Source organism: Barbus barbus (genome assembly GCF_936440315.1).
Source record: "Barbus barbus genome assembly, chromosome: 19".
NCBI classification, from domain to species: Eukaryota; Metazoa; Chordata; class Actinopteri; order Cypriniformes; family Cyprinidae; genus Barbus; species Barbus barbus.
This window is the reverse complement of record NC_136747.1, coordinates 15,330,422-15,357,083: the sequence shown is the minus strand read 5'-3', so window position 1 is coordinate 15,357,083 and position 26,662 is coordinate 15,330,422. Positions and strand designations below refer to the sequence as shown.

General features: G+C 38.9%; 1 protein-coding gene across 3 annotated transcripts in view; it reads right to left on the bottom strand.

Annotated features, from left to right (window-relative positions):
• sfpq (splicing factor proline/glutamine-rich) overlaps positions 1 to 3,260 on the bottom strand; it is a 34,834-nt gene extending 31,574 nt beyond the window's left edge. For 2 of the 3 annotated variants that reach the window (XR_013785536.1, XM_079441961.1), the window contains exons 1-4: positions 2,538 to 3,260; positions 1,873 to 2,061; positions 1,468 to 1,769; positions 1,276 to 1,371 (exon numbers count right to left, since the gene is read on the bottom strand). Coding sequence is in view for 1 of the 3 variants with exons in the window: in XM_079441961.1 (XP_079298087.1) it covers positions 1,276 to 1,371; positions 1,468 to 1,769; positions 1,873 to 2,061; positions 2,538 to 3,074 (1,124 nt within the window). In the remaining 2 variants the exon portion in view is untranslated. The remainder of the gene's footprint in view (positions 1 to 1,275; positions 1,372 to 1,467; positions 1,770 to 1,872; positions 2,062 to 2,537) is intronic. The other variant, XR_013785537.1, reaches the window with a different exon arrangement.
• Between the last annotated feature and the right edge of the window lie 23,402 nt (positions 3,261 to 26,662).

The window sequence follows — 26,662 nt, the reverse complement described above, 5'->3', positions numbered from 1 at the left end:
CGCTACTACAGCCTAGATGTTGCTAGCTAGCTATGCCTTCGTCACAAATGCATAATACCTGGTTGCACTTTACAAAAAAGCCGTCTCATTTAAATAAGCTGCAGAAGAAGACAGCTGAGATAGATTTAGATTTATTTTTCCAAGATTTTGATATCTTATTTTATTCACTTGGAATTCACTTACTTCTAGGTTGTTATGTTTAACTAAGTAATGTGAAATTTATTTTTCTATTTTTACTCATTTATTTATATTTGGATTTATTTATTTTTTATTGATATTTGTATTTTGAATGTAATTTGGCAATTAAATGCATTAAATGGGTTTGGTTTTCACGGTTATGAATGTATGCAATTTTAGCAATAAAAACGTAAAAAGGAAAAAAAAGGAAACGAATAAGTTTATTTTAAGAGACCTCTCTTACTTTCTTCTTGTGCATGGAGTATTGCTCTTTAAAAGGTTACTCCACCACAAAATGAAAATTGTCATTAATTACTTACCCCCATATCTTTCCAAACCCCTAAAAGCTTCGCTCATCTTCGGAACACAATTTAAGATATTTTGCATGAAAACTGGGAGGTTTGTGACTGTCCCACTGACTGCCAAGTAATTTTCACTGTCAAGGTCCAGAAAAGTATGAAAAGCATGGCCAAAATAGTTCAATCTGACTGGTACAAAGCGACAACAATACTTTTTTTACGCAAAGAATATAAAATTAACGATTATATTCAACAATTCGTCTCCTCCGGATACGCACCACAAGGATACGTTTTCTACACTTTGATTTGAACGAAAACAGCGTATCTGTGTGGCGCGGCTATGTAACAGCATGACACAATATGCCGGTCTATTACCCAACGTAGGCTTTTGATGTTTACAAACATTGAAGGGGTCTATTTGATTGAGTCCATCGCATCACATCTAGTGTGGACACACTAATTGCTTGTCGCTGGAATCTTGTCGCATCACATGTAGTTAGGACCCGGTGTTACGAGTAGAAATGGGATAGGGCCTTAGTTTGTGTTACCAAGATTCATCAGAGAGTAATGCATCTGCTCTAGTGAGCTCGCGCCGACGTTTGAACTTTGAGCCGAGCAGATAAATGGTCCGAGTGGTGCGCTTGAAATGACTAGCGCTCTTTCGCTCCAAGTTTGCCACATAAACATTATATTGAACATTTACCAACCTCTTTTTATCATTTATCGAGGAAATTTATATTGCACGATAATTATCGTTATCTATTTCGCCCAGCCCTATGATAAAGCATTTGGAACTTACTTCTGATAACTGGGGTTTTTCTGTGCAAGTTTCTCTGGCAAACCATCCTCATCATCGTACTGTTCTAACAATTCAACCACAATCGGACGGGGTGCCCTAGAAAAAAATAAACAATTGTTATGTGAAGCAATATTCTATAAAACTACTCATAAAAACTGCCAAACTGTACATATTAAGAGAATTTCATCTTACGATGTGAGAAGGAACACTCCATCACTGATCCGATCAAGGGCCTTCCGTGCAGCTGGCTTGGAAGAAAACTCAACAATGCCTTTCCCTGTTGAGCGGCCACGGTCATCTACGATAACTACAGCCCTTTCCACCATTCCAAACTGAGAGAAGGCTTCTTCCAGCAGCTCATTGGACACAAATGGAGACAAGTTTCGCACAGAAAGTGCAGCAGAATGAGTGGCAAAACGAACTCTAAGTGGTCTTCCTTTCATTGGAATATCATCCAGCTCAGCTTTTGCAATCTCTGCCAAGGCACGGGATTCCTAAAAAGGTTTAAAAAAAATTCACACACATAAATATACATTTTTTTTTTTTTTTTTTAACAAATACGTTTCTTAGCATTGTTTTTAATGCTATAAATCTTACCAGTCTGATAAATCCAAATCCTTTGCTTTGACTGATGAAAATCTCACTGGGCTCCCCATACTTTGCAAACAATTTCCTGAATTCAGGTTCAGTGATGTCGTTTGGTAGGTTACCAATAAACAGACGACAACGTTGAGTGTAGGTTTTCTCCCCGGGCTTGCGCAGCAAAGACAGAGTTGCCCTCAATTCCTGAAATCAAACATTCATAAAACAAAAACGTAAATCTAAGGCAAACCTATCGTGCGGCTAAATTTGAGCGACAAATCAGTGTTACTTCAGCCTTTGGCAGTGCGCGTGAACGACAGCCGTTTACAATGCACAACTCGAATATGACCCACTTTTATCACACAGCCTGGCCACACAAAACACCGAAAGACTAGCAAAGGGAGAATAACACGTTCTTAATGTTCAAAAAGCGAAAAAATAATAAATTACCACGTTTCAATGCGTCTTCTACGGACGAACACAGGGACGAGTATGGAGTTCAACCTTTGTTCAAGCGTCTACAAAATGGCGGACCTGCCTCAACGTTAACGCTGTAACGTTAGCTAACGTTACTAACGTTACTAATAATTTTATAAATGCAACTTACTCAAATCTCTCACGTTCTCACCAAAAACAACGCTGTTGTATACTCCCCCTCCTCAAGTATTAAGTAATTTTACCTGAGTCTCGTGCTCGCTCTTGGTGATCGGTTGTTGTTGTGGTGCAGGTGGTGTCTGCTCTGGGTCTTTCTTCACGGGAACAGGCGGTTTTTGGCCATTTCCCATCCCACCTTTGGGTTGGTTTGTTCTGGGCTGGTTCTGTGGGGAACCAAGGTCCGGGGTCTTCACGGTATTCTGCGGCGGTGGAGACTGGATCTTCGGCTGAACGGGGCTGGCGGTCTGTTGCGGCGACGGGCCTTTGTTGCTGCTCTGCTGGGGCAGGGCTGGGGCTGGGGCTGGGCCTTGCGCCGGAGGTGACTGGACCGCTGGCTTGTTCAGAATGGATTCCTGCGGCTTCTGTGGGGTAACGTTAGAGGCCTGGTTGGGTTGATTTACCTGATTCGGCTTAAACCCGCCACCCATAAGGGCTCCTCGGTTTTGATAAGGATGCTGGTTTTGATTTCGAAAGTTAGGGTTTCCCATGCCACCGCGCATCCCGATTCCTCCGCGGCCTCGGTGCTGGAATCCTCCACGGTTACGGGACCGGTCTCGAGACATTTTCACACAAGCAGACTGGGAAAACCCGTTAAAAAGATTCGAGAGTGGTAGATAAGGTTAAACAATGGACTATATTCAAACGTTACAGAAGAGCTGGTAACCTGCACTCCCGAGGCTGGCTTTGTAAAATGGCCGCTTGGTTGCGTGAGAACGTCTCACTGAGAAGACCATAGAAATGGGAGGACCGACGTGCAAACGAGCCTCCGCCCAAAATTAAATGATAACGATTACTAGCGCGCTCTAGTGGCGCTCGTGTTCTTACACGTACGAATTTGTTGTGAAAATGAAGTGAAAACAGCATGGTTTTTAAAAAATATGGAAATAATATACGTTATTATACTTTGAATGTGATCTCAAATAACACTGAAGTTAAATTGATAATTATAATCAAATACTTTACGTGTCCTTTAGAATGTTTGTCAGAAATGAGAGCAATTCGTCAAAACATGACAAACGAGCATTAAAACAATTATTTAAAATGTAATTTATCTTACTGCATTAAAACAAGTTTTAAAGCGTAGGCCTACTCTCTCGAAGTACACTAAAGTGGATTTTTTTTTATTAATATTGTATTATCTGCAGATACAGCTTTTTAAAAATATATATTTAGTGGGCAAAAAGTCACTTTCACAGACTTTTAAATTAAATGTGCCTTCCTGGTGGAATGACCTGCCCAACTCAATCCCAGCAGCTGAGTCCTTAAAGCCATCTTCAAGAATTGGCTAAAAACACATTTCTTCCATCTTTATTTGACCCTCTAACTCTAGCACTCTCTTTTCTAATTATATTCTTTAAAAAAAACTAACACTAGCTTTTCTAATCTTTTTGTATTTTATGTTTTCTTTTTATTATAAGTTAATTGAGACTTGTTATTGCACTTGCATATCATTGCTCTTTTGTTGATTTTGATTGCTTCCATTGTCCTCATGTTTAAGTCGCTTTGGATAAAAGTGTCTGCTAAATGACTAAATGTAAATGTAAATGTTAAAGTGCACATTCAGTATAATTCAATACAAACTCCTTTTCCACAAGGGTTGGCCAGTTAGAGACTCGCCATCTGGTATAAGTGAGTGACGTGACATGTGGCCAAGTATGGTGACCCATACTCAGAATTTGTGCTCTGCATTTAATCTATCCTAAGTGCACACACGGAGCAGTGGGCAACCATTCATGCTGCTGTGCCTGCATAAATGGGGGTTCGGTGCCTTGCTTAAGGACACCTCAATTGTGGTGAAGGTGGAAGTGTAGCTACATGAAGGTGGAACTGTACATTCACTCCCCCCAAACTGAGACTCAAACTCACAACCTTTAATATAAATACTAAAGGGGCTTTTTTATAGTACATTTTTTATACTATACTATAATGGATTTTGACATGCTCACTTCTTAATTATTTTTAGATTTAAATTATTTACTATACATTTTTATTGGGGATGACAAAGTTACCATGTAAATGTACAGTGAGGGAAAAAATGATTTGATCCCCTGCTGATTTTGTACGTTTGCCCACTGACAACGAAATTATCAGTCTATAATTTTAATGGTAGGTTTATTTGAACAGTGAAAGACAGAATACAAAAAAAAATCCAGTAAAACGCATTTCAAAAAGTTATAAATTGATTTGCATTTTAATGAGTCAAATAAGTATTTAATCCCCTATCAATCAGCAAGATTTCTGGCTCCCAGGTGTCTTTTATACAGGTATGGAGCTGAGATTAGGAGCACTCTCTTAAAGGGAGTGTAGAGTTTTCTACACCTACACCTTGTAGAGTTTTAATGACCATGAGAACGGTGAGGAATCAGCCCAGAACTACACGGGAGGATCTTGTCAATGATCTCAAGGCTGCTGGGACCATAGTCACCAGGAAAACAATTGGTAACACACTACGCCGTGAAGGACTGAAATCCTGCAGCACCTGCAAGGACCCCTTGCTCAAGAAAGCACATGTACAGGCCCGTCTGAAGTTTGCCAATGAACATCTGAATGATTCAGAGGAGAACTGGGTGAAAGCGTTGTGGTCAGATGAGACCAAAATCAAGCTCTTTGGCATCAACTCAACTCGCCGTGTTTGGAGGAGAAGGAATCTTGCCTATGACCCCAAGAACACCATCCCCATAGTCAAACATGGAGTTGGAAACATTATGCTTTGGGGGTGTTTTTCTGCTAAGGGGACAGGACAACTGCACAGCATCAAAGGGAGAATGTACGGGGCCATGTAACAAAGGAGTCAAGGCCAAGGCAACAAAGGAGTGGCTCAAGAAGAAAGGAGTGGCTCAAGAAGAAGCACGTTAAGGTCCTGCAGTGGCCTAGCCAGTCTCCAGACCTTAATCCCATAGAAAATCTGTGGAGGGAGCTGAAGGTTCGAGTTGCCAAACATCAGCCTCTAAACCTTAATGGCTTGGAGAAGATCTGCAAAGAGGAGTGGGGCAAAATCCCTCCTGAGGTGTGTGCAAACCTGGTGGCCAACTACAAGAAACGTCTGACCTCTGTGATTGCCAACAAGGGTTTTGCCACCAAGTACTAAATCATGTTTTGCAAAGGGGTCAAATACTTATTTCAAGAGGAGGAGGCTTTGGCACTATCATCAGGTGTAGTGGCTGAGGCCACTGCATCAGCAGAAGGTGACAGAAACTTCCCCCATTTAATCTTTTTCTTCTTCTTCTCCTTTTTGACTTTATACATTGTATCACAATGAATGTCGATAAACATTTTCTAGAAAAATAATACAGAATTCAGAATATAAACCTGAACACAAACATTGCAACAAAACTAGTGATTTTTCCAATAGGCAAATACTGTTTCTTACTTACTGCATAACTAATAAGGAATTATTGAAGAACTAACAGGTAACACTTAACTCACTACTCTTAACTACTAACTAAGATGTGTTAACTAATCAGTATGTAATACAATTTTATGATTGTGTTAAGTAACAGTTAGTTAATCAATAACTGATGTATTCTGTCATACCTCCTGAAGAACTACTATTAATTATCTACTAGTTAAGGTTCAAGAAAAATAACTACTACTGAACATTTATACGCAAATAATCACTATAATAATCAGGTTGTGGCCCACAAATCAAGTACTTAAGTAAAAGTACAGATACCCCAATAAAATATTACTCCAGTAAAATTATAAGTAGGCCTATTAATTTTCAAAATTACTTGAGTAAAAGGACAAGTACAAAGTACTACTACAGTAGCAACTTTGTTACAGTCCACTACTACTATTATTAGCCTATAATGGAAATGAAATATGCATTTAGTTTGCTGCACACCCAAAATGACTCATTACTATAATTGTACATAACGAGGGGTGAGAAGGTCAAAAGAAAGCTCTTGATGAGCACTTTCTACTGACAAATGTATACTGTCATCCATGAGTGTACAAATTATTATTATAAACGATTGAAATCAGTGCACAAATTCAGATCAACCAATGGTAAATTTTTGTTTTGGCCCTCCTGTAAAGTTGGTGAAATATCACTTACGCCGTTCTCGTTCTCACCCCTTATGCTTTTGCCTGTATCTTAAATAATTGCATTGTGTGCATGTTCTGTATAGGAAATCTGCTTCGGAAAGGAACCCCAACTCCACTGTCTTGCCATAACTATCCAACTTAAAGGTTTTACTATATTTTCACTTTAGAATAGGCCTACTGTTTCAGGTTCAAAATAAGTCCTGCAGAAATATTTGATAATTCTTTATTAATTACTAATGAGTGCCCTATATTTTCACTTTAGAATACTGTTTCAGTTTCTAAGTAATTCCTGCGGAATTATCAGATAATTCTTAATGAATTACTATAGGTTTCACTATATTTTCACTTTAGAATAGGCCTACTGTTTCAGGTTCAAAATAAGTCCTGCAAAATCATTTGATAATTCTTTATTAATTACTAATGAGTTTCCTATATTTTCACTTTAGAATACTGTTTCAGGTTCTAAGTAATTCTTGCAGAATTATCTAATAATTCTTTATTAATTACTAATGGGTTTCTAATATTTTCACTTTAGAATAGGCCTACTGTTTTAGGTTCAAAATAAATCCTGCAGAATTATTTGATAATTCTTTATTAATTACTAATGGGTTACCTGTATTTTCATTTTCCCTCAGTCCTGGCCTTACATAGAGGTATTGAATTAATGGTAATGTGGTATATGGTGAGGAGGCACACATACAGTACTGTATATAAAATATAAAAACTAAGGTAATTATCGCATGGCACTGGAGTGGTGGTGGGGTTCCTATCTGAAGCTGACTTCTTACAAAACACACTCACAAAACAATTCACTACACAGGGAAAACCTCTATAAAATTTATTGCATTTATTAATATTGCTGTCAGGGATTCACAGTCACAGCCACCTCAGTCACCGGCCACAACAATCACCAGATCACAATCACCTGCCTTCTGATAACCCGCACATGCAGTCACTCATCAGCACTCATCAGCTTGCCTTTAAATACACGCTTCCCACAGACACTCACTGTCCGGTCTACCGTTCACGACCTTGAACAGTCACCTGACCCAGCTATACTTACCTGTGCTACTTACCTTCCAGATTTTCCTGCGATCCTCCTGCGTTTCCCCGTCTTCGTTCCTGGTTTGATCCTGATTCCCGCTCTCCGTTGTTCCTGCAAAGAAAGGACTCTGATCAGTTTACAGCTAAGACCCATTTGAACCGTTTCTCTCTCTGGATTCCTTACCTACCAGTCTCTCCTCTGTTCAATAAATCACCTGTTGTTTCCACCTCTGTTTGAGACAATTGCATTTTCATACTACTACTGCTGCTAATAACATATGAAAGGGTCACAACTCAATTTAATTGTGTATGACTGTTCATTTGTAGTTACTTCATAGTTATTTTTCTTGAACCTTAACTAGCAGATAATTAATAGTAGTTCTTAAGGATGTATGAAAGAATACATCAGTTATTGATTAGCTAACTGTTACTTAACACCGTAATAAAATTGTATTACATACTGATTAGTTAACACATCTTAGGTAGTAGTTAAGAGTAATGATAGTGAGTTAAGTGTTAATGAATAATTACCTGTTAGTTCTTCAATAATTCCTTATTAGTTATGCAGTAAGTAAGAAACAGTATTCTAAAGTGTTACCAATTTATTTAGTCTTCTGCTTGATATGTGACTTGCCTTACTCCTAATCATCAGCTACACCGATGTGCAATTTCTCTCTCTCTTCTACAGCTTAGGGGTGTGCGATACTGCAAATTTTAGTATCGATCCGATACCAAGTAAATATAAGGCCAGTATCGCCGATACCAATACCGATACCAAATCAATACTTGTCATGTAAAAAAACATAAATTTAAATGACCAACAACAATAAAAAAAATTAACAATACTAATGTTGATATGACTAATATTATATTCACCTTAAAGCTACGTGGATATTATTTGCCTTTCTAAAAGGACTTTGCAGGCAGAGGAGCCCAGAACATGAAAGCAACGCTCAAAGTTTTCACATTATGTATTTTCCTCCCATAAAAAAAATTATAAAGAAAAGTTTAACGTAAGTGGCTTATTGAATGAAGACATTGATATGAAAAAGAACTATTAAACCATAACTCTTTATTATTGAAAGGATTTTAGTATGTTATGTACGTACTGTATTTTCTGTTTGTTTTATACATACTGTAATATTTGTTTTTTATCGCAATAAAACAAAACTGTGATATGAAAAGGCCAAATTCGGTATAGTTTATAAAAATATATAGGCCTACTATGTATGTACAGGTAAGCAGATGAACCCAGAACATGAATGCAACAAGCTGAATTTCATTTAATATGGTGCAATTAATGAATGGAGGAAGACAGTGATAAAGACCAAATAAATAAATAAAAACTAAATTCGGTATACAGCTTGTTAATAAAATATAATATGTTGCAAGCAGCTGAGACCAGAATATATATGCAAACATGCTAAAGAACATGTTAAGCATTTTACTCCCATAGAAAACCATTATAATGAACATTTAAAGTGTCTTAATGCATTAAGAAATAATGAGCTAAACTCAGTCCACACCTTACAGTGATACTGTATAAAAAGGACAAATTCGGTATACAGGTATAATATGCACTGTGAAGGATTTCCTTCCTCCCCTTTTCATTTATTTTGTAGCTCAGAGTTCTGTTCCATCTCTTACTGTATCCGCTTGCGCTCGGAGTAGCTGAGTCACGTGATGGCATGACAACCAAACACAGCGTAGCAGGAGAGGAGCAGCAATGCTTGCATAAGAGATGTGAAAAGAGCGGCATATGCACCCAGACATGTCCACACTGTGTTGTATGTATTAAGCAATGTTATTAAGTGTATAGGAGAAAAAAATAACCTAAAGTATCGATCTTATCAGGCTAGTATCGATCCGATAATACCAACGTTGGTATCGATACTATCGATATTAGGATCGATACGCCCACCCCTACAGCTGTTGACCGGAATGTTCTATTATGTCATTTGAAGTTACTGATTCCAACGTTCTATATCAGCGTTCAAATATCCGCGCTCTTCTGCTGACGACAAACAGAATGTTTTCATTTGAATCCGATGCTTCTTGGACACGAGCAGACAGAACGGGCTTTCATGTTGGTTCTTTTTTAGTCTACTTAGGCATGCAATATGCTATTTATATAATGAATAAATGTAAATAATATAAAATGTATTGTTTTTAATCATCCACTCTTTATTAAAACACGTTTCAGAAATACTGTATATCGACCTGAGAATAATTTTCTTTGATAATATTCCAGTCGTTTGTTTTTAAACTGTTGCCAAAGGAGGCACATTCACGAATGAATCACTCTTCTGATCCAATCTGTTAAACGGAACTTGCATAAGAGCTTAATCATTTGGCCAATTCACTCACCCAGGTAATTAATTTGATTTTATTTATTTTTTCCCCTCCTCTCCAGAAACCGCTTTTATTTATTATATGTCTGCATGCATACCTCAGACATGACTCCGCTGCAGTCAGGTGTTTGTTTAGCTGATGTTGAAAGGGAAATTCCGATTCCAGTAGGCTAAGTTACAGAAGTGAAAGAAACATTGACGGACTTTTTTATGATTCTGAATTTGATAGAATTGGGGTTCAACCGACACGACGGACTTGTGGCGTTTTCTTGACAGGTATAACTATAATTTCTAAATTATTATTGTACCTTTTATTGAAAGTAGTCGTCTTTTTTTACCTGTTGAGACATGCCTTTACTTTTTATAAATCCGTAAGAGCTGTGTTTGTGATGTTTGTTTGAGAACATGTTTAGTATTTGTAGTTCCGCTAGGTGACACTAGCAGCCCTGAAATAGCATACCCCAGCTTTAAAATAATAGCTAATGCATTTTCATTCATTTTTTTAAGCAATAATGTTGTCTACATTTATGTGTATATACTGTATGTTTACCATAGCCTACCTTTCTGGAATCTTCAGGAAAAGAAGAAAAAGTATGTTTATTTTTGCGTTTGATTCCGTTTGGGATCAAATTATGAACATTATACATTTAGGATGCAAGATTAGAATTAAATCACAGCAGCTAAAGGTGTCAGTGACTGTAGCGAGAGGAGTTTTAATTATTGGTCGAAATGTTTGAACCATGCCTAAATCATATAGAAACATATGTGGATATGCCACCAACCTGTGTCAGATACTGTGGTATAGTACAGTGCAGCCCCATTCTGTAGTCTGGGAACCTATCAGCATGAACCATACTTTAGTTTAGTATGCCGAGTTCAGTAGCCTACATTAAGGCATTTAGCTTGTGCATGTGCTTGATATCTTTTTACATGGGTATTTATAAAAGAGACACTCATCTTTGTGATGATTATATTCACAGTTACATTGATGTAATCCAGGGGTGGTCAGTCCTGTTCTGTATGAATACGAGTTAATGTAAAGACACAATGCCATTAAACACTTTGTCAAGCTTGAATTAAATTTGTTTTCTGGATATAATCTGAACATTCATTCCTGCCTGCTGGGGTTGTGTTGCATTTATTTTGTGAACAAACCTTCTGCTTTGATTTTTATTTACACTAGAGGTCAGTAACAGCCCATGCAAGAACTTAGTTTTTCTCTTGCCTGTATTTTTCAGTGAGGATCTATTTATTACATAGCCTAATTGTTGGATGTTTTACCTTTCACACTCTTAAAAACAAAGGTTCTTCATTGATGTCCATGTTCCATGAAGAACTTTTAACAACTGTGGAGCCTTTCTAATCCACAAAAGGTTCTTTATAATGGAACATTTTCTTTCGATTATTAAAGTGTTCTTTACATTAAGAAAAAATGGTTATTTTTAGACAAATTGTTTTCATTTTATTGTAACGTGTTTTCACCTAATTGAAAGGTTCAATTAATTAAATTCATAAAAAGACAATGTATTTCCTTTCTCCTTCCTTTCAGTATTTTTATGCAGTACTTTTTATGGATCACAGTATTTATGTTTTTCATTTCATTGCATTTTTCATGAGATGCCATAAGAAACTTATGAAATGAAGGCAGCTGTTGTTGAGTCTTGCCATTTAAAATGACAAGAATGTGCTCTTGGTTGTTACTAATGAGTTTCGCTTGAAACATTTGATTGCTTCTGACACATTTGAGAAAATCAAACAAATATGATTACTGCCATTAGCAACTAATACAGAAATAAATATATGTTAAACACATACATCAATTAGTGTGTTTTGAACAATTATTTCTGCTCCGTGCACTCGGAGTTAGTTCCCAGGGTGATGAGAGCACATTCATTTGTTGGTGCTTCAGAGCAAATCCACTCAATTTAAAATATGGTTTCAGCATCTTTAAAGTCTCAGTACTGTCAATTTAAATGATTCTTCATTAATTACTTAAGCACGACAAGCGAAAATTCACTTTAGCTCATTTTTATGGGTTGCGTTTGTCTTAACAGTCAAATCTTCTTTTGAAAGTTTGTCGGCCTGAAGCTAAACATGCCCTGAAGCTTTTCAACTTTTTAGGTTTTTGACTCAAAACTGTTATTCTGCTCTAGACTGAAGTGTAAGGCATCTAGTTACTGACCCTCAATGTGACATTGTCTGTTTGAGTTTGATTGTACTCTCACTGCACTCACTACACTGTTGTACTTGTCCCGAGTACTTCCAATACATTTCAAGTAGATTCCTAATAGGCTATATACACTGTCTGCTTTTCAGATACTCTTCAAGTAACCTACTCTACACTTACATTTCAAGGACACTCCAATACATAATACCAAACATTACTGAACACTTACAATTCAATTTCAAGTACCTTGCCTGGCCTAAAACACTTACTTGCACTTGGTACATCTAGATCACTTCTATTACCATAAGTGCATTCATATTATAGACCAGATACACTCCTAGGCAGAAGTTGTTACATTAACATTCTGGACAAAATCTTGTTTTTAATGTAAAAAATTAATGCACATTCAGGTCGATTGCAAACAGATATTCCCATTTTTTGAATGAGCTAAAGGGGTGCATAGGGTGAAGGTCAGTAGTCTTAGAGATCAGGAATTAAAAGTTGAGCTAGTAAGAGTATGTTTAACAGCCACTTGATGGCTCTAGTGTTGCACCATTGAGGAGAAATTTAGGGCCAGATATATTGAATCACCTAGCGCATGCTAAAATTAAAATTATGCAGCTTCAAGGAGACACTAAATGAACGTAGCATGTAAAATACCCAAGAGAAATGCACTTTATCTTACCATTTCAGAGCCATCAAAATAGCTTTGGATGTATTCAGTCTCATATAATTACATGATTATGTGATGATGTGGTTATTTTCTTACCATATGTTCTCATGTTATTTGACAGCTCTCTTTGGTTACTATGTGTTAAAGTATTGTCTTGCATTTGTGCTTGATGGTGACTATATGGCACAAAACTATTGCTAAATTACTTCTAGATGCAATAACCTCCACATATAAAACTGAATAACAGAGAATGTAGGTTAACTGTCCCATACACGCATACAAAGATGTAACAACAGCAACCCGTGGGTTGTATTTATATATACCCAGAAAAAAAAACAGACAAAGCATTATGTATAAAAGAAGGCCTAATATTTAAAACCCATTCAACAAAAATAATTCAATATGAGCATGTTAACTTGCTGCTTAGAAAGTGTCTTTTGAAAATATGACAAAGACTTAATTTTATTTTAAAAGGAATCAAATAGACCAACATTTTTACTTTGTTTTGTTTTAGTTAAAATGCAATTAGAGCTTTAAATTTTGTACAAAGTCAGTTTTATTGTCTGTTGTGGAGAAAAAGCAAATAGTTATTGGGAAACCTTGGAGCATTTAGAAAATCTATTCACAATACAAACAATAATAGGCATGAGGGACACTACATACAGACTATAGGCAAAGTAAGCATAAATCAGCTAGAGCAATATCCTGCAACTATAAAATCAATTGCACGTCTTTTACTGTGCGTGTCAAAGTTTGTAAAGCTGCTTAGAAGAGACAGATTATTAAATGTGACTTGCACAATAAATATAGTGATGTGCAATTTATTGGCCCATGTAATCCAGATAAGCCTGTATATGGGTATGTCATGTATGTTTGCATGAAAAATAAGACACTTCTGTGAACTGTAAACTGCCTGCATATGGAAACTGTGCTCTTTGTGGTGTTTGGAAGGATCTTTACACTCCACCCTGAGGATGGTTGAGTGCACATGCTGTGTGAAAGATGAGTGAAGTTCTTCTTGATGACAGTGGACTTCCTCTTTCTCCACACAGTGTAGATGTCTTCAATGGCAGGGAGGTGGGCCCCAGTCATAGTGAAAACTGCCCACTGGGTGCGTTTTACCATGCTCTGCAAGACCTTCCTGTCAGAGCTTCCATGCCAGACCGTAATGTTGTTTGTCAGAGCACTGTTTATGACACATCTGAAGAAGCTGACGATGACAGTGGCAAGTCTTTTTACATGGCCCTCTGGAATACATTATTCTGACTGGTCAGTTGCAACATTCAGTGGTCAGATATTATCTGTTGTCATTTGCTCAAACCAGCACTACTGTCCATGGTATCACAGTGCAGACTTATACTCTTTAGGCCTTAGTTATGGTATGGTTCAAATTTTTGACAGGAATGAAAATACATGTATTTGAAATACTGCCCATACCTGCAAATCTACATTGATGCTCCATATTTTTATTTGGTTATTAGCCATAAAGTAATCCAAGTATATGTCACTGCAGTTCTATCCAGTTCCTCTGCTGCTGAGTTGTGTAACCAACCAGGCAGTGATGGAGGGCGATAGCAGCACACTTTCTTCTCCGTTCTGTAGAACTACAGATCTCCTTTCTTCTACATACCAACATTTTGAGCTAAGATAGGAAAAGGAGTATCTAGTGGATGTTCTTGACAGTGTAGGTAGAGGTGTTTTCTCAAAAGGAAGAAGAAACTTCACCCAGAAATGAACCTCTCACCATTACTTAGCCTTGAATCTTGCAAAGCCTGTAAGACTTTCTTCGTTCCATGGAACACAGGTGAGACATTTATAGCAGAATGCCTTTACAATAAAAGTGAATGGTGACCAAAAGCTCTCAGTTTTGGTGACTCGGTGATTTGATGCATCAAACTTTTGTAGCCAGTAATGATCTTCAGAGCATCAGCTTTTTAGTTTTGGGGACATTGTGTTAATTGCTAACCTTAACTAAGGTCAAAACCCAAACGACATGGGGAGTGATTAACTCTGCAGGCACTGAAATAATGACAACAGACTTAAAAGATGTTGTGATTTGCATTTGCATTGCAATTAAAAATATCAGTTAAGACTGAGGCAAGGTCATCTATAATTTTAGGGATGCAGAAGAAATCATACAAGGGTCTGTTGCTTTGCTGTTTCCTCTAATATTCCTTTAGAGAGAATGATATTGTAGGCCGTGATTGTTTGTTGATAAAGCAACAATATAATTTGCTGAGGAAGAAGGCAAGGTATCCATTCAATTTCTGTCTTCAAAATTGCAATCCTTTTTATTGATTTAAAATGATTTTCTTTAAGTGGTGGTGGACAGTTTTGGGGTTGTTCAATATAGCTCATACATATTAATTAGGCTTTGCATAATTTTTAAAAAATGATTTTGCACTTGATAAAGCATCTATATGATGTGTGATCTTTGTCTGTAGCAGATGATTTGCTCATTTCTGATTTCAAAATTAAAATAGCATACATTATGACTAGAAACGTCCAAAAAATCAGCACACTTTTAATAGCAAATGTATTTGTTGTTTTCAGCATAAAATTAATTTGTTAATATAAGAGCATACAATGTAATTTCAACATAAAAGGATTTTTAATAAAACGTTATTCTCCCATTATGGTGTGATATGCATGAATTTCAAATCTCAAGGATTTTGTTTTTAATAGTTATATGATTTTATTATAAGCAGTGTAATTTCATCTGCTTTACCTTGTTAAAATTTCGCCTGAAGTTCAAGTTTGGTGTCAGGAGGTTATGCAGGGTCTGCAAACAGTCTGTGTGTCAAGAGCTAAGCTTTGAATTAGCGCCTGCTTTATGAAAGCACACTTCTACTGAAAGCTGCAAAGGAATCTTTTTCAATAGCTCTGTTTTACAGATGGCTAATATATAGTGTATGGAGAGATGTACAAAGTAAGCAGTCAGACGTCAATGATAACGCACTGGTTGAAGGTCATTTGGCTTTGGCTTTTGTCCACCCACAGTATTCGAGTGGGCCCACACAGTCGAGTGGGTATCCTTAGAGAAAAAGAGGAGACGCTTGAGCTGAATGATGGGTGCATTATCCTCAAGATCATGGGCCCATAGTTGGAGGATCAAAGTGCTATTTATTTCTGCAGTTGAATAACGCAACATGGCCCTTAAGTGAGTCAATTAGGGGATAAAAGGAAGTGAGCAGAGAACGATAACAGGACATCAGAGCACTCATTACATCAAGAGCCATCTAACCTTGGATATTAAAACACACAAATGTTGAGAGAGGATATGCCTTATTCCGGATCTCACTGCTTTTATATTGCCTTTAATTTTTATATTACACATTCAAGGTCACATTTTGAATGTACCCCGGGAGCATTGTATGTTAATCATGATATATAGTATACTGAACTTGGGCGCTAAAGCTTTTGAATCGAAATGATTAAAAGGAACATATTAAATGCTGCATTAATGGAGCCGTGCTTGGAAAATCTGCACACAGAAGCATGATGCTAATGTGCACTCCTCCGAAATCCTATGAAATGCGTAAGACTGAAAGATTAAAGAGGTTTTGATCACTATGTTTATTTCTTGATGAAATGTGAGAAAATAATGAATGTCTCAAGGGGTGTTATCATACATTTCTGACTTCCTGCAAACTTTTCTGAATTTATTGAAATGCTTTGGTGAACTGCCCTGCACCCTGCCTGCAGAAGGCAGAAGTCCAGGTTATTTAAGGGGAAGTGGTGTGTGGCCAAGTATGATGACCCATACTCAGAATTTGTGCTCTGCATTTAACCCATCCAAGTGTACACACAGAGTAGTGAACATACACCCAGAGCAGTGGGCATTGCTGCAGCACCCAGGGAGCAGTTGGGGGTTCGGTGCCTTGCTCAAGGGTCTCACCTCAGTCGTGGTATTAAGGGTGGAGAGGGTGTTGGTTATTCACTCCCCCATCTACAATCCCTGCCGGACCTGAGACTCAAACCCACGACCTTCGGGTTACAAGTCCAACTCTCTATCCGTCGGGCCACGGCTTTTTTTGTCTTTCTCAGAAATACTTTGATACAGTACCCTTCAAAAAATGCCTTTAAAGTTAAGTTTTGGGCATTATCAACATAATTCCTTATAACGTCTTGCTAAAAACACTTTTTATTTTATTAATTTAATTTAATTTGATATAATTTTATTTTTTATTTATATCTTTTTAGTTTTTTACTTTTGTACATTGTATGCTAAGACGTTTTTTTATTTTTTATTCTGAATTCATACTTTTCTATTTAATAAAATATGTTAGTCATATTTTGTGTTATCACTTATCAATACATTAAAAAAATTTATGCTGATATCACTCAAATCTCTACATCGTAATTTCCAGTCTTCTGGAGTGCACTGCATATTAGTATCATCTTGCCTGTGCATATTAAGCCATACTTTTAACATGCAAGCAAAACTTCTCCTCTAGATAGAACATGAACAATACTGTTCATCTCTGAATATGTTCATGCATTCGATTTTTGATGTATTCAGTGATCGTTGATAGCTAAGACAGCAATCAGTGCCAGGCTTGACTACAGAAGACTGTTTAAAAGGGGATCTGTAACAGGTTGGTGGCATCAGTCAGACATCTCAGTCATCCTGAGCCCCAAAATTTTCTTTTCAAATTCTGAAAATAGCTTTGGGGTAATACGGTCCCACCCTGTGGCTCACCCTGCTTCTCATATGGCGTGAACAGCGAGGATTAGTTCTAAGGTGCTGGGCAAAGATAAACGGTGGCAATCATGCAGATGTACTCCCATAATAAACGTTGTGCATTTCCCCTTGAGTCTGACCTTCCCTGCATGGCAACTGGCATAGATGATAATGATGTAGGAGGCAATTTTCTTTCTGAGGTCACAGGGGAGAAGAATTTGAGATATTTGAAACTCAAGAAGACCACGGGGACCGCGTAGGAGATGCTAATGGCTGTTTGTAAGTGTGTGTGTGTCCCATATAAACGGTCTTACGCTGAGCTTTTGTGCCTGGTTTAATTATCTAATTTTCTTAAAGGAATAGTTCCCAAAAATACAAATTTGCAGAAAAACTCACCCTATCCAAGATGTAGATGAGTTTGTTTTTTTTCATCCAAACACATTTGGAGAAATTACATCTCTTGCTCACCAGTGGATCCTCTGCAGTGAGGTTTCTTATTAACAGAAAGCTTCTCAACCCACAAGATATTAACTGATGGCACAACTGGCAGATTTAGGAGCTGGTTTTAGTGCTAAAACGCTGTGTGAAATATTCTTAGAGCAAAAAAATTAGGACTGACACTCATTATTTTTTTTAAGAGTTTCTCCCAAATCTGCAAATTAACAGTTACTTTTATCCTTGAGATGATTTGTGAATATGGCCCCGGTTTTATTTACAGCTTCAATGTATATAGATATATATTGTGGCGGGAAGAGCAAACGACAGACACAGTGGGTGTGGCGTCAGGCCTCGGAGAGGCTTTTATTAAACAAAATAAAGTGTCCAAAAGGGGTTAAAGTGCCCAAAATAAACAGTGAATCTGGTGTCCTCGTCGCGCTGCGGGGTTTGTGAAGGAGGGCAATGCTCTGAAAGGAAGGGTCCAGGTAAGGGACGGAGTCCCAGCTCAGGACCTCCACGTCCAGCATCTTCACCTCCAAGATCGTCTGAGACCAGCCACCCGGACAGCTGCTGCGACAATCGGTTTGCATAACCAAAGAATTTCTGCACAAACTGTCAGAAACCGTCTCAGGGAAGCTCATCTGCATGCTCGTCCTCCTCATCAGGGTCTTGACCTGACTGCAGTTCGTCGTTGTTACCGACTTGAGTGTGCAAATGCTCACATTTGATGGCGTCTGGAACTTTGGAGAGGTGTTCTCTTCACGGATGAATACCGGTTTTCACTGTACAGGACAGATGGCAGACAGCGTGTATGGCGTTGTGTGGGTGAGCGGTTTGCTGAGATCAACGTTGTGGATCGAGTGGCCCATGGTGGCGGTGGGGTTATGGTATGGGCAGGTGTATGTTATGGACAACGAACACAGGTGCATTTTATTGATGGCATTTTGAATGCACAGAGATACCGTGACGAGATCCTGAGGCCCATTGTTGTGCCATTCATCCATTACCATCACCACATGTTGCAGCATGATAATGCACGGCCCCATGTTGCAAGGATCTGTACACAATTCCTGGAAGCTGAAAACATCCCAATTCTTGCATGGCCAGCATACTCACCGGACATGTCACCCATTGAGCATGTTTGGGATACTCTGGATCGGCGTATATGACAGTGTGTTCCAGTTCCTGCCAATATCCAGCAACTTCAAACAGCCATTGAAGAGGAGTGGACCAACATTCTACAGGCCAAAATCAACAATCTGATCAACTCTATGCGAAGGAGATGTGTTGCACTGCGTGAGGCAAATGGTGGTCACACCAGATACTGACTGGTTTTCGGACCCCCCCCCCCCCCAAATACAGTAAAACTGCACATTTTAGAGTGGCCTTTTATTGTGGCCAGCCTAAGGCACACCTGTGCAATAATCATGCTGTCTAATCAGCATCTTGATATGCCACACCTGTGAGGTGGATGGATTATCTCGGCAAAGGAGAAGTGAACAATTTTTGTGAGAAATAGGCCTTTTGTGTACATAGAAACAGTCTTAGATCTTTGAGTTCAGCTCATGAAAAATGGGGCCAAAACCAAAAGTGTTGCGTTTATAATTTTGGTCAGTGTATATATATAATTTCCTTTCCTTTTTTTTTTACAGTGTATTTAAGCTCTTTTCCTAATGTTTTTCTAGGAAGTGAATACTATGTTACCCTTCGTAATTAATTGCTTAAAATGTGGTGATGGGTATAAGGGCTGTGCAATTAATCGCATGTGATTGTCATGCGCATCTCATCAGTAAAACCTAAGCAAGCTAAGCAAAATCGCATTCATTATCGCAGGCGATATTGCCTAGCTTGTCAGTGAACTACGGCTCTGTGTAGTAAATGCAGCTCCATCTGAAAGCAGGTGATGGCGATTTACTGCTAATCACGGAACCGGCTTTACGGACGGGATGCGCATAACAATCGCGTGAGATTAAATAATAGCTAAAATGTTATTTAATGGTTGAGGGTTGCTGATCGTTTTTAGTTTGCCTTCTGAAGTGAGAATGTGCGGAGAGACTATTGAGTCACAGACTTAGAGAAGCTTAGGGGGCTACAACTGTGACATGAAAATGCCAGGATTCACTGGAAGTATTGTTCTTATGATTGCATTTGCATGCATTTCCTTAGTAGAGGCATTTATCCAAAGTGACTTATAAACAAGGAACATCGCAAGCAATTTATCATGTTCACAGTAAATAAAATGAATAAACAAGCTGTATATGTTCAGTGGTGAAATGCGGAAGATCATTTTTTCGAGATCAAGTATTGGAACACCTGACCATTTCATTCTACCTGACATTGCTTTCTACATACACAGACATTAATATGGAGTTGGTCCCCACTTAAGACACTTACCAGCTTCCACTCTTCTTTTTTGAGATTTGTGAGGTCACTGATGTTGGACAAGAAGGCCTGACTTGCAATCTCCATTCCAGTTCATCCCTAAGGTGTTCGATGGGTTTGAGGCCAGGGCTCTGTGTGGGCCAGTCAAGTTCTTCGACACCATAATCACCCAACCATGTCTTTATGAACCTTGCTTTGTGCACTGGAATAGAAAAGGACCATCCCCAAACTGTTCTCACAATGTTTGAAGCAAAGCATTGTCTAAAATGTCCTGAATGCTGAAGCAATAAGATTTCCCTTCACTGGAAGTATAAGGCTTAGACCAACCCCTGAAACATCCCCATAACATTATCCCTCCTCCACCAAACTTTACAGTTGGCACAGTGCAGTCAGACAGGTAACGTTCTCCTGGCATCCGCCAAACCCAGATTTGCCTGTCAGGCTGCCAAACAGAGAAGCATGATCTGTCAATCCACAGAACAGGTTTCCACTGCTCCAGAGTCCAGTAGCAGTGTGCTTCACATCACTCCATCTGATGCTTGACATTGTACTTGGTGATGTGAAGCTTGCATGCTGCTTCTCGGCCATGGAAACCCATCCCATGAAGCTCCTGATGAACCGTTTTTGTCCTGATTTTAATGCCAGCGGAAGTTTGAAATTCATGGTCTTCCACTGTTCCTAAAGGTTTCCACTTTCCAGCAATACCACTCACAGTTGATTGAAGAATATCTAGCAAGAATGACATTTCACTAAACTGATAAAGGTGGCATCCTTTAATGAGCTCTTCAGAATGATTATTTTTCTTTATTTTATACACCTGTGGCGATGGATTTAAATTCAATAATTAAGTGTTCCATTAATTTTGTCCATATTGTTTGACACCTTAAATGTCACTGATAAAAATAAATATTTTCCCCCAGATTCATAGTGCAGTATGGCCATATTAAAGTCATCGTTCACCCAAAAATTAAAATTCTGTCATTAATTACTTAGCCTCATGTCGTTCCAAACCCATAAGACCTTTGTTCATCTTTGGAACACAAATTAAGATATTTTTCATGAAATCTGAGAGCCTTGAACGTAGTTGCGTTGCTGTCTATGCAAGGTCAAAAAGCTCTTTTGATTTTTCATCAAAAAATATCTTAATTTGTGTTCTGAAGATGATTTGGAATGACACAAGGGTGAGTAATTAATGACAGAATTTTCATTTTTGGGTGAACTAACCCTTTAATGCCATGAATTGTTGGGGACTTATTTCTCTTAGATTAAATCTTCTCATTTGATGCCATTGTGACTCCATCAAGCATCTTCATTGTACTGTTGCTGTTGTAAGTAAGATAATATATCAGCTAAAACCTGATATTGTAACACAATCCCCAGACCAAATTTAAAGTCTGTCTGACAAGAAAAAAAAACAAAACAAGCAAACTTGTCTGTGATATTTATTGACTCCAGTCATGGCTCTAATGTATTTTCTGTCTCTTTCTCTTAACATTAAGCTTTTGTGCACTGTAGATTTTATAAACTGTATACACTGTTGATACAAGATGTTTTCCTTTAGTTGAGATGATGTTGCAGAACAAGCATGTATCAAAATTTATCACTTGGGACAGAGTGTGTTCAGGCAGAATGAATTTGGTTCAAGCAAGGCCACGGTTTCCCACTGCTTTTCACAACATCCCAGATCTACTGTGATCCATAAAGGATTTAAAGTCTTCTGTCTCTCTCTCTTTTTTCAGCACTTCAGTGGATGAACAGGTAACCTGCTGTTTTCCCCCAAATTGTTTAGGTTATAAATCATGCAGTGGCATGATTTTTTACCCCAAAATGTAAATTACCCCATGATTTACTCACCCTCGAGCCATAGGTGTATATGAACAGAGCTTACGTTATGCCTGCATCATCCGCTGAAATGCCACTCTCATGAACACGCGTTTGACATGTAGCATTTGGACCAATCAGACACAATTTTTCATTTTATTTAACAAATCAGTTAGTTATTAGATTAACAAATAGTCACAGACCCCTCACCCAATACACATACTGGGTGCCCGTATGTCTGCGAATGAATCCTGGCCCCCGGTTCCATGGCAACCGATCTGATAACACTAGTTTTATTGCTCAAAGCAATGCGGGCAGAGTTAGTTATTAGATTAACAAATAGTCACAGACCCCTCACCCAATACACATACTGGATGCCCGTATGTCTGTGAATGACTCCAGGCCCCCGGTTCCATGGCAACCGATCTAATAACACTAGTTTTATTGCTCAAAGGAATGCGGGCAAAGCAACACATTATGTCATAAAAATGGACTCTTCTCTAATTAATCCATAGAAAAACCTTTCTTTGAATGAACACACATATCTTCAGGTCATTGTGTATATTATTACTGTTCTTGTGTATGTTCTTGTGTGTTGTATACTGTTTTATGCATGCTTATGATAGGTCACTAGTTAATATCACCTCACTTATACCATGTTTGGTCTCTATCAATTTGTCTTCAGATGATCTAATTGAGAGTGAATATTACATGTTGATACCTATGCAACGTATTAGTGTCCTAAGAATCTTTAGTAGTTTGTGCATTAACCCCAGGTAAATTACCTATGCAAATTACCATGTTCAGAGACAAAGAGTTGTAAATTTTCCCTCCAAAGTTCAAGACACCATTGGCTCTTTGACACTTCAGAGCTGTGACCTCTATAGCCGATAAAGCTCTCACATCAGTGACCCGCCTGCCAGGCTGCGGTTCTATTAGATCCTAAGAGGATGAGAAGGATGTGAGCTCCTCAGCGACCCTTAAGTTTTGCACCAGGCCTTACGGCCTTGACTTTCCATTCAACCAAAGATCCTCGGACCTCAGCAGATCTCTTTCTTAGCCCTTTTTCCGTTTCTACCTGGGAAGAAACTCCCAATTACCACCGAGCCAGAATAACATCTTTTGGAGTTCATCACCCTTCAAACCCAGAAGAACTTGAAGAACTCCAACACCACCAAACTATCTGAACTTTCATCCGAGACTGCATCCGGACACTTGGTCAACGACCAAGGCAATGCAAGTATCATACATTTAACTAAACGAAACAGAGGATTAGTATAAGTTATAGACCCCTGTAATGTACTTGGTTTGACCTGTGACGACACAGAATGCGACGCTCCGCCCCCATGTAATGCACGGGATAGTGGGCAACCACAAGTGATGGAGCAGGAAATAAAAGTTGGTTAGTGTTCCTGTATTTCCCGTCTGCTGGTGTCTTTATGCGAAAGAGATTAACATAAAAAACGCTACAATGGCGACGAGGATATAAGCGCGATCTCAGCGTGTGTTTCAAGCGTTTGAAGAAAGCCTGCTTGTGCTTGAGTGAGTGCACACAGCCGACATAAAAAGCCATAGCCATGCAATCAGTGATGAATCATGCACCCATCCAGCCGTTTGACACAGAAACGGACCCCAGTTCAGTAGGAACTCGGTGGAATAAATGGATACAACGTTTTGATAGATACAAAACTTTCTTGTTGCTATGAACATAACCGGCGATGCTAGACAGAAAGCGCTGTTGCTGCACCTCGCTGGTGAACGTGTGCATGACATCTATGACACGTTTGCAGCAGACGAAGATGGCTATGCTGAAACAAAAACAAAACTAAATGGCTATTTTTCTCATAAAAAGAATACGCAGTACCTTGTTCATCAATTCAGAAAGGCTGCACAGCAACCTGGAGAAAAACTAGACAGGTATCAAACTAGACTCAGAATGCTTGCAAAAGACTGAATTTGCCGATGTTGACTGCGAAATAAAGGCACCGTTGATACAAAGCTGTACTTCGTCCAGGCTGCGTAGAAAAGCACTCAGAGAACCAGACCTGACTCAAGAAGCTTTGCTAGATCATGGCAGAACACTAGAAATCTCTGAACAACAAGCAGTGGGAATTTAACAAAATGCAGCGGGTGCTGTCAACGCCTTACATTACAATCATAAGCAGCAGAGTGAATTCAAAACCACCAGCAGATGGACGTCCAACACTCAGTGTAGAAATTGTGGTGGAAAATATCCACATCAAGGTGTTTGTCCTGCTAAAGGAAAAGAATGCAGAGCATGTGGAAAGTTGAATCATTATTCAAAAGTGTGTCGTTCCAGCATTAAGAAATCCACTCTGCAAGTTAAACATATTGACCCTCCCCATCTTAAACAACGTAACAAACCACAAGTCGCTACAGCATGCACCAGCCACACACAAGATGATTCATCGAGCAGTGAGGATGCTTATGTGTTTGTTCTGAACAGCAATACATGCCAGCAACAGCCTCAGACACAAATTAATATAAACGGCACCAAAGTTACAGCTCTGATTGATTCGGGAGCCGCTGTAAATATCATCAGCAAAGCAGTGTTCAGCATGCCCACACCCAAGCCACGGCTCAGAGCAGCGACAATTAAGATCTTTGCGTATGGCTCTGACATCGCTCTGCCTATCATTGGTGTATTCCAGTGTAATGTTCAAGCATCACATAGCACTACAGAGACTAAGTTTTATGTTCTTCAGAATGATGGACACACCCTTTTAAGCTATGGAACAGCACAAGAGCTTGGACTGATAAATATCACCAGTGCTGTTAATTGTACAAACACCATCCGCACAGAAGCTGATGAACTTGTTGAAAACTATCCAGAACTGTTCAAAGGAATAGGCAAACTTAAAAACTTCCAAGTGAAGCTGCATATCAATCCTGACGTCCAACCTACATGTCAGCCACATAGACGAGTGCCATTTCATATTCGACAGAAAGTAGGAGCTGAGCTACAAAAGCTGGAAAATGATGACATAATAGAAACAATAACAGGTCCAACGCAATGGATTTCTCCAATTGTAACTCCACCCAAACCAAAAGATCCTGATAAAGTCAGGATATGTGTTGACATGCGCCAGGCCAATACAGCCATACAACGTGAGCGTCATATAACACCCAACATTGATAATGTCATACAAGAGCTGAATGGCGCAAAAGTCTTCTCCAAACTTGATCTCTGAGCTGGTTACCATCAGCTGGAACTTCACCCAGACAGCCGATACATTACTACATTCACTACACACCTGGGACTAAGGAGATACAAACGCCTACATTTTGGCATATCTTCTGCAGCGGAGGTGTTCCAGAATGCCATAGCGCAAACACTGCAAGGCATAAAAGGAGTAAAAAACCTCAGTGATGATATCATCGTTTACGGCGTCTCACAAAAAGCACATGATGAAGCTCTGCGAGCTGTCTTTCAAAGACTAAAGGACACTGGTCTTAGTTTGAAAAGTGTGAGTTTAACAAACACAGACTTGAGTTCTATGGATTTATGTTTTCTGCCAATGGCATCTCAGCAGACCCCAAAAAGGTTGCAGCTATTCTACAAGCCAGTGAGCCCAAAGATCCTGGGGAAATCCGAAGCCTACTCGGCATGGCAAACTACTGTTCAAGGTTTATACAGGACTTTTCGACGATCAGTGCACCTCTCCGTGAACTGACTAAAAAGGGCACACCATGGCAATGGGGTGATACGCACAAGCAAGCTCTTCAGCAGCTCAAAGATGCTTTAGGCAGTGCCACCACCATGTCCTACACCACCATGTCCTACTTTGATCCTTCTAAGGGCACTGAACTTGTTGTCGATGCTAGCCCGGTTGGCCTCGGTGCTATTTTGTCTCAAATGCAAAACGGACAAAAATGCATCATTGCATACGCCAGTCGTGCACTCAGTGACATTGAAGAACAATACTCACAAACTGAACGCGAAGCTCTAGCTATTGTATGGAGCTGTGAGCATTTTCACTTGTACATTTATGGTCATTCTTTTACTCTAGTAACTGACCACAAGCCCCTAGAACTAATATGGAATAATCCAAGATCGAAGCCACCAGTCCGAATTGAAAGGTGGGGCCTCAGACTCCAGCTGTACCAGTTCAGAATTGAGTACAGAAAAGGAACTGACAATCCTGCTGACTTCATGTCCAGACATCCTGTCTCATTCGAGACAGAACACAACACAAGGGCATCTAAAGTATCAGAAGAGTACGTCAATTTCATGGCACTGCAGGTAACACCAAAGGCCATGACACCAGAAGAGATAAAATCGTCTCGTTTCCTGTTTCCTGCCCTTGTATTGAGGATTAACCCTTGTCTCACCGTTTCAGACTCTTTGTATACCTCGTTTGGATTTTTTCTCAGGTTATTGGACTACCCCTCTTCGTTCGCTGATCTAAGACCCACGCTTGCCCTAAGGATTACTCTGTGTCTTGTCCCTGTCATACCTGTTTGCTGTTTATTGAACTATGCCTGTTTATGACCACGCCTTTGAATAAAGCTTGCACATGGAT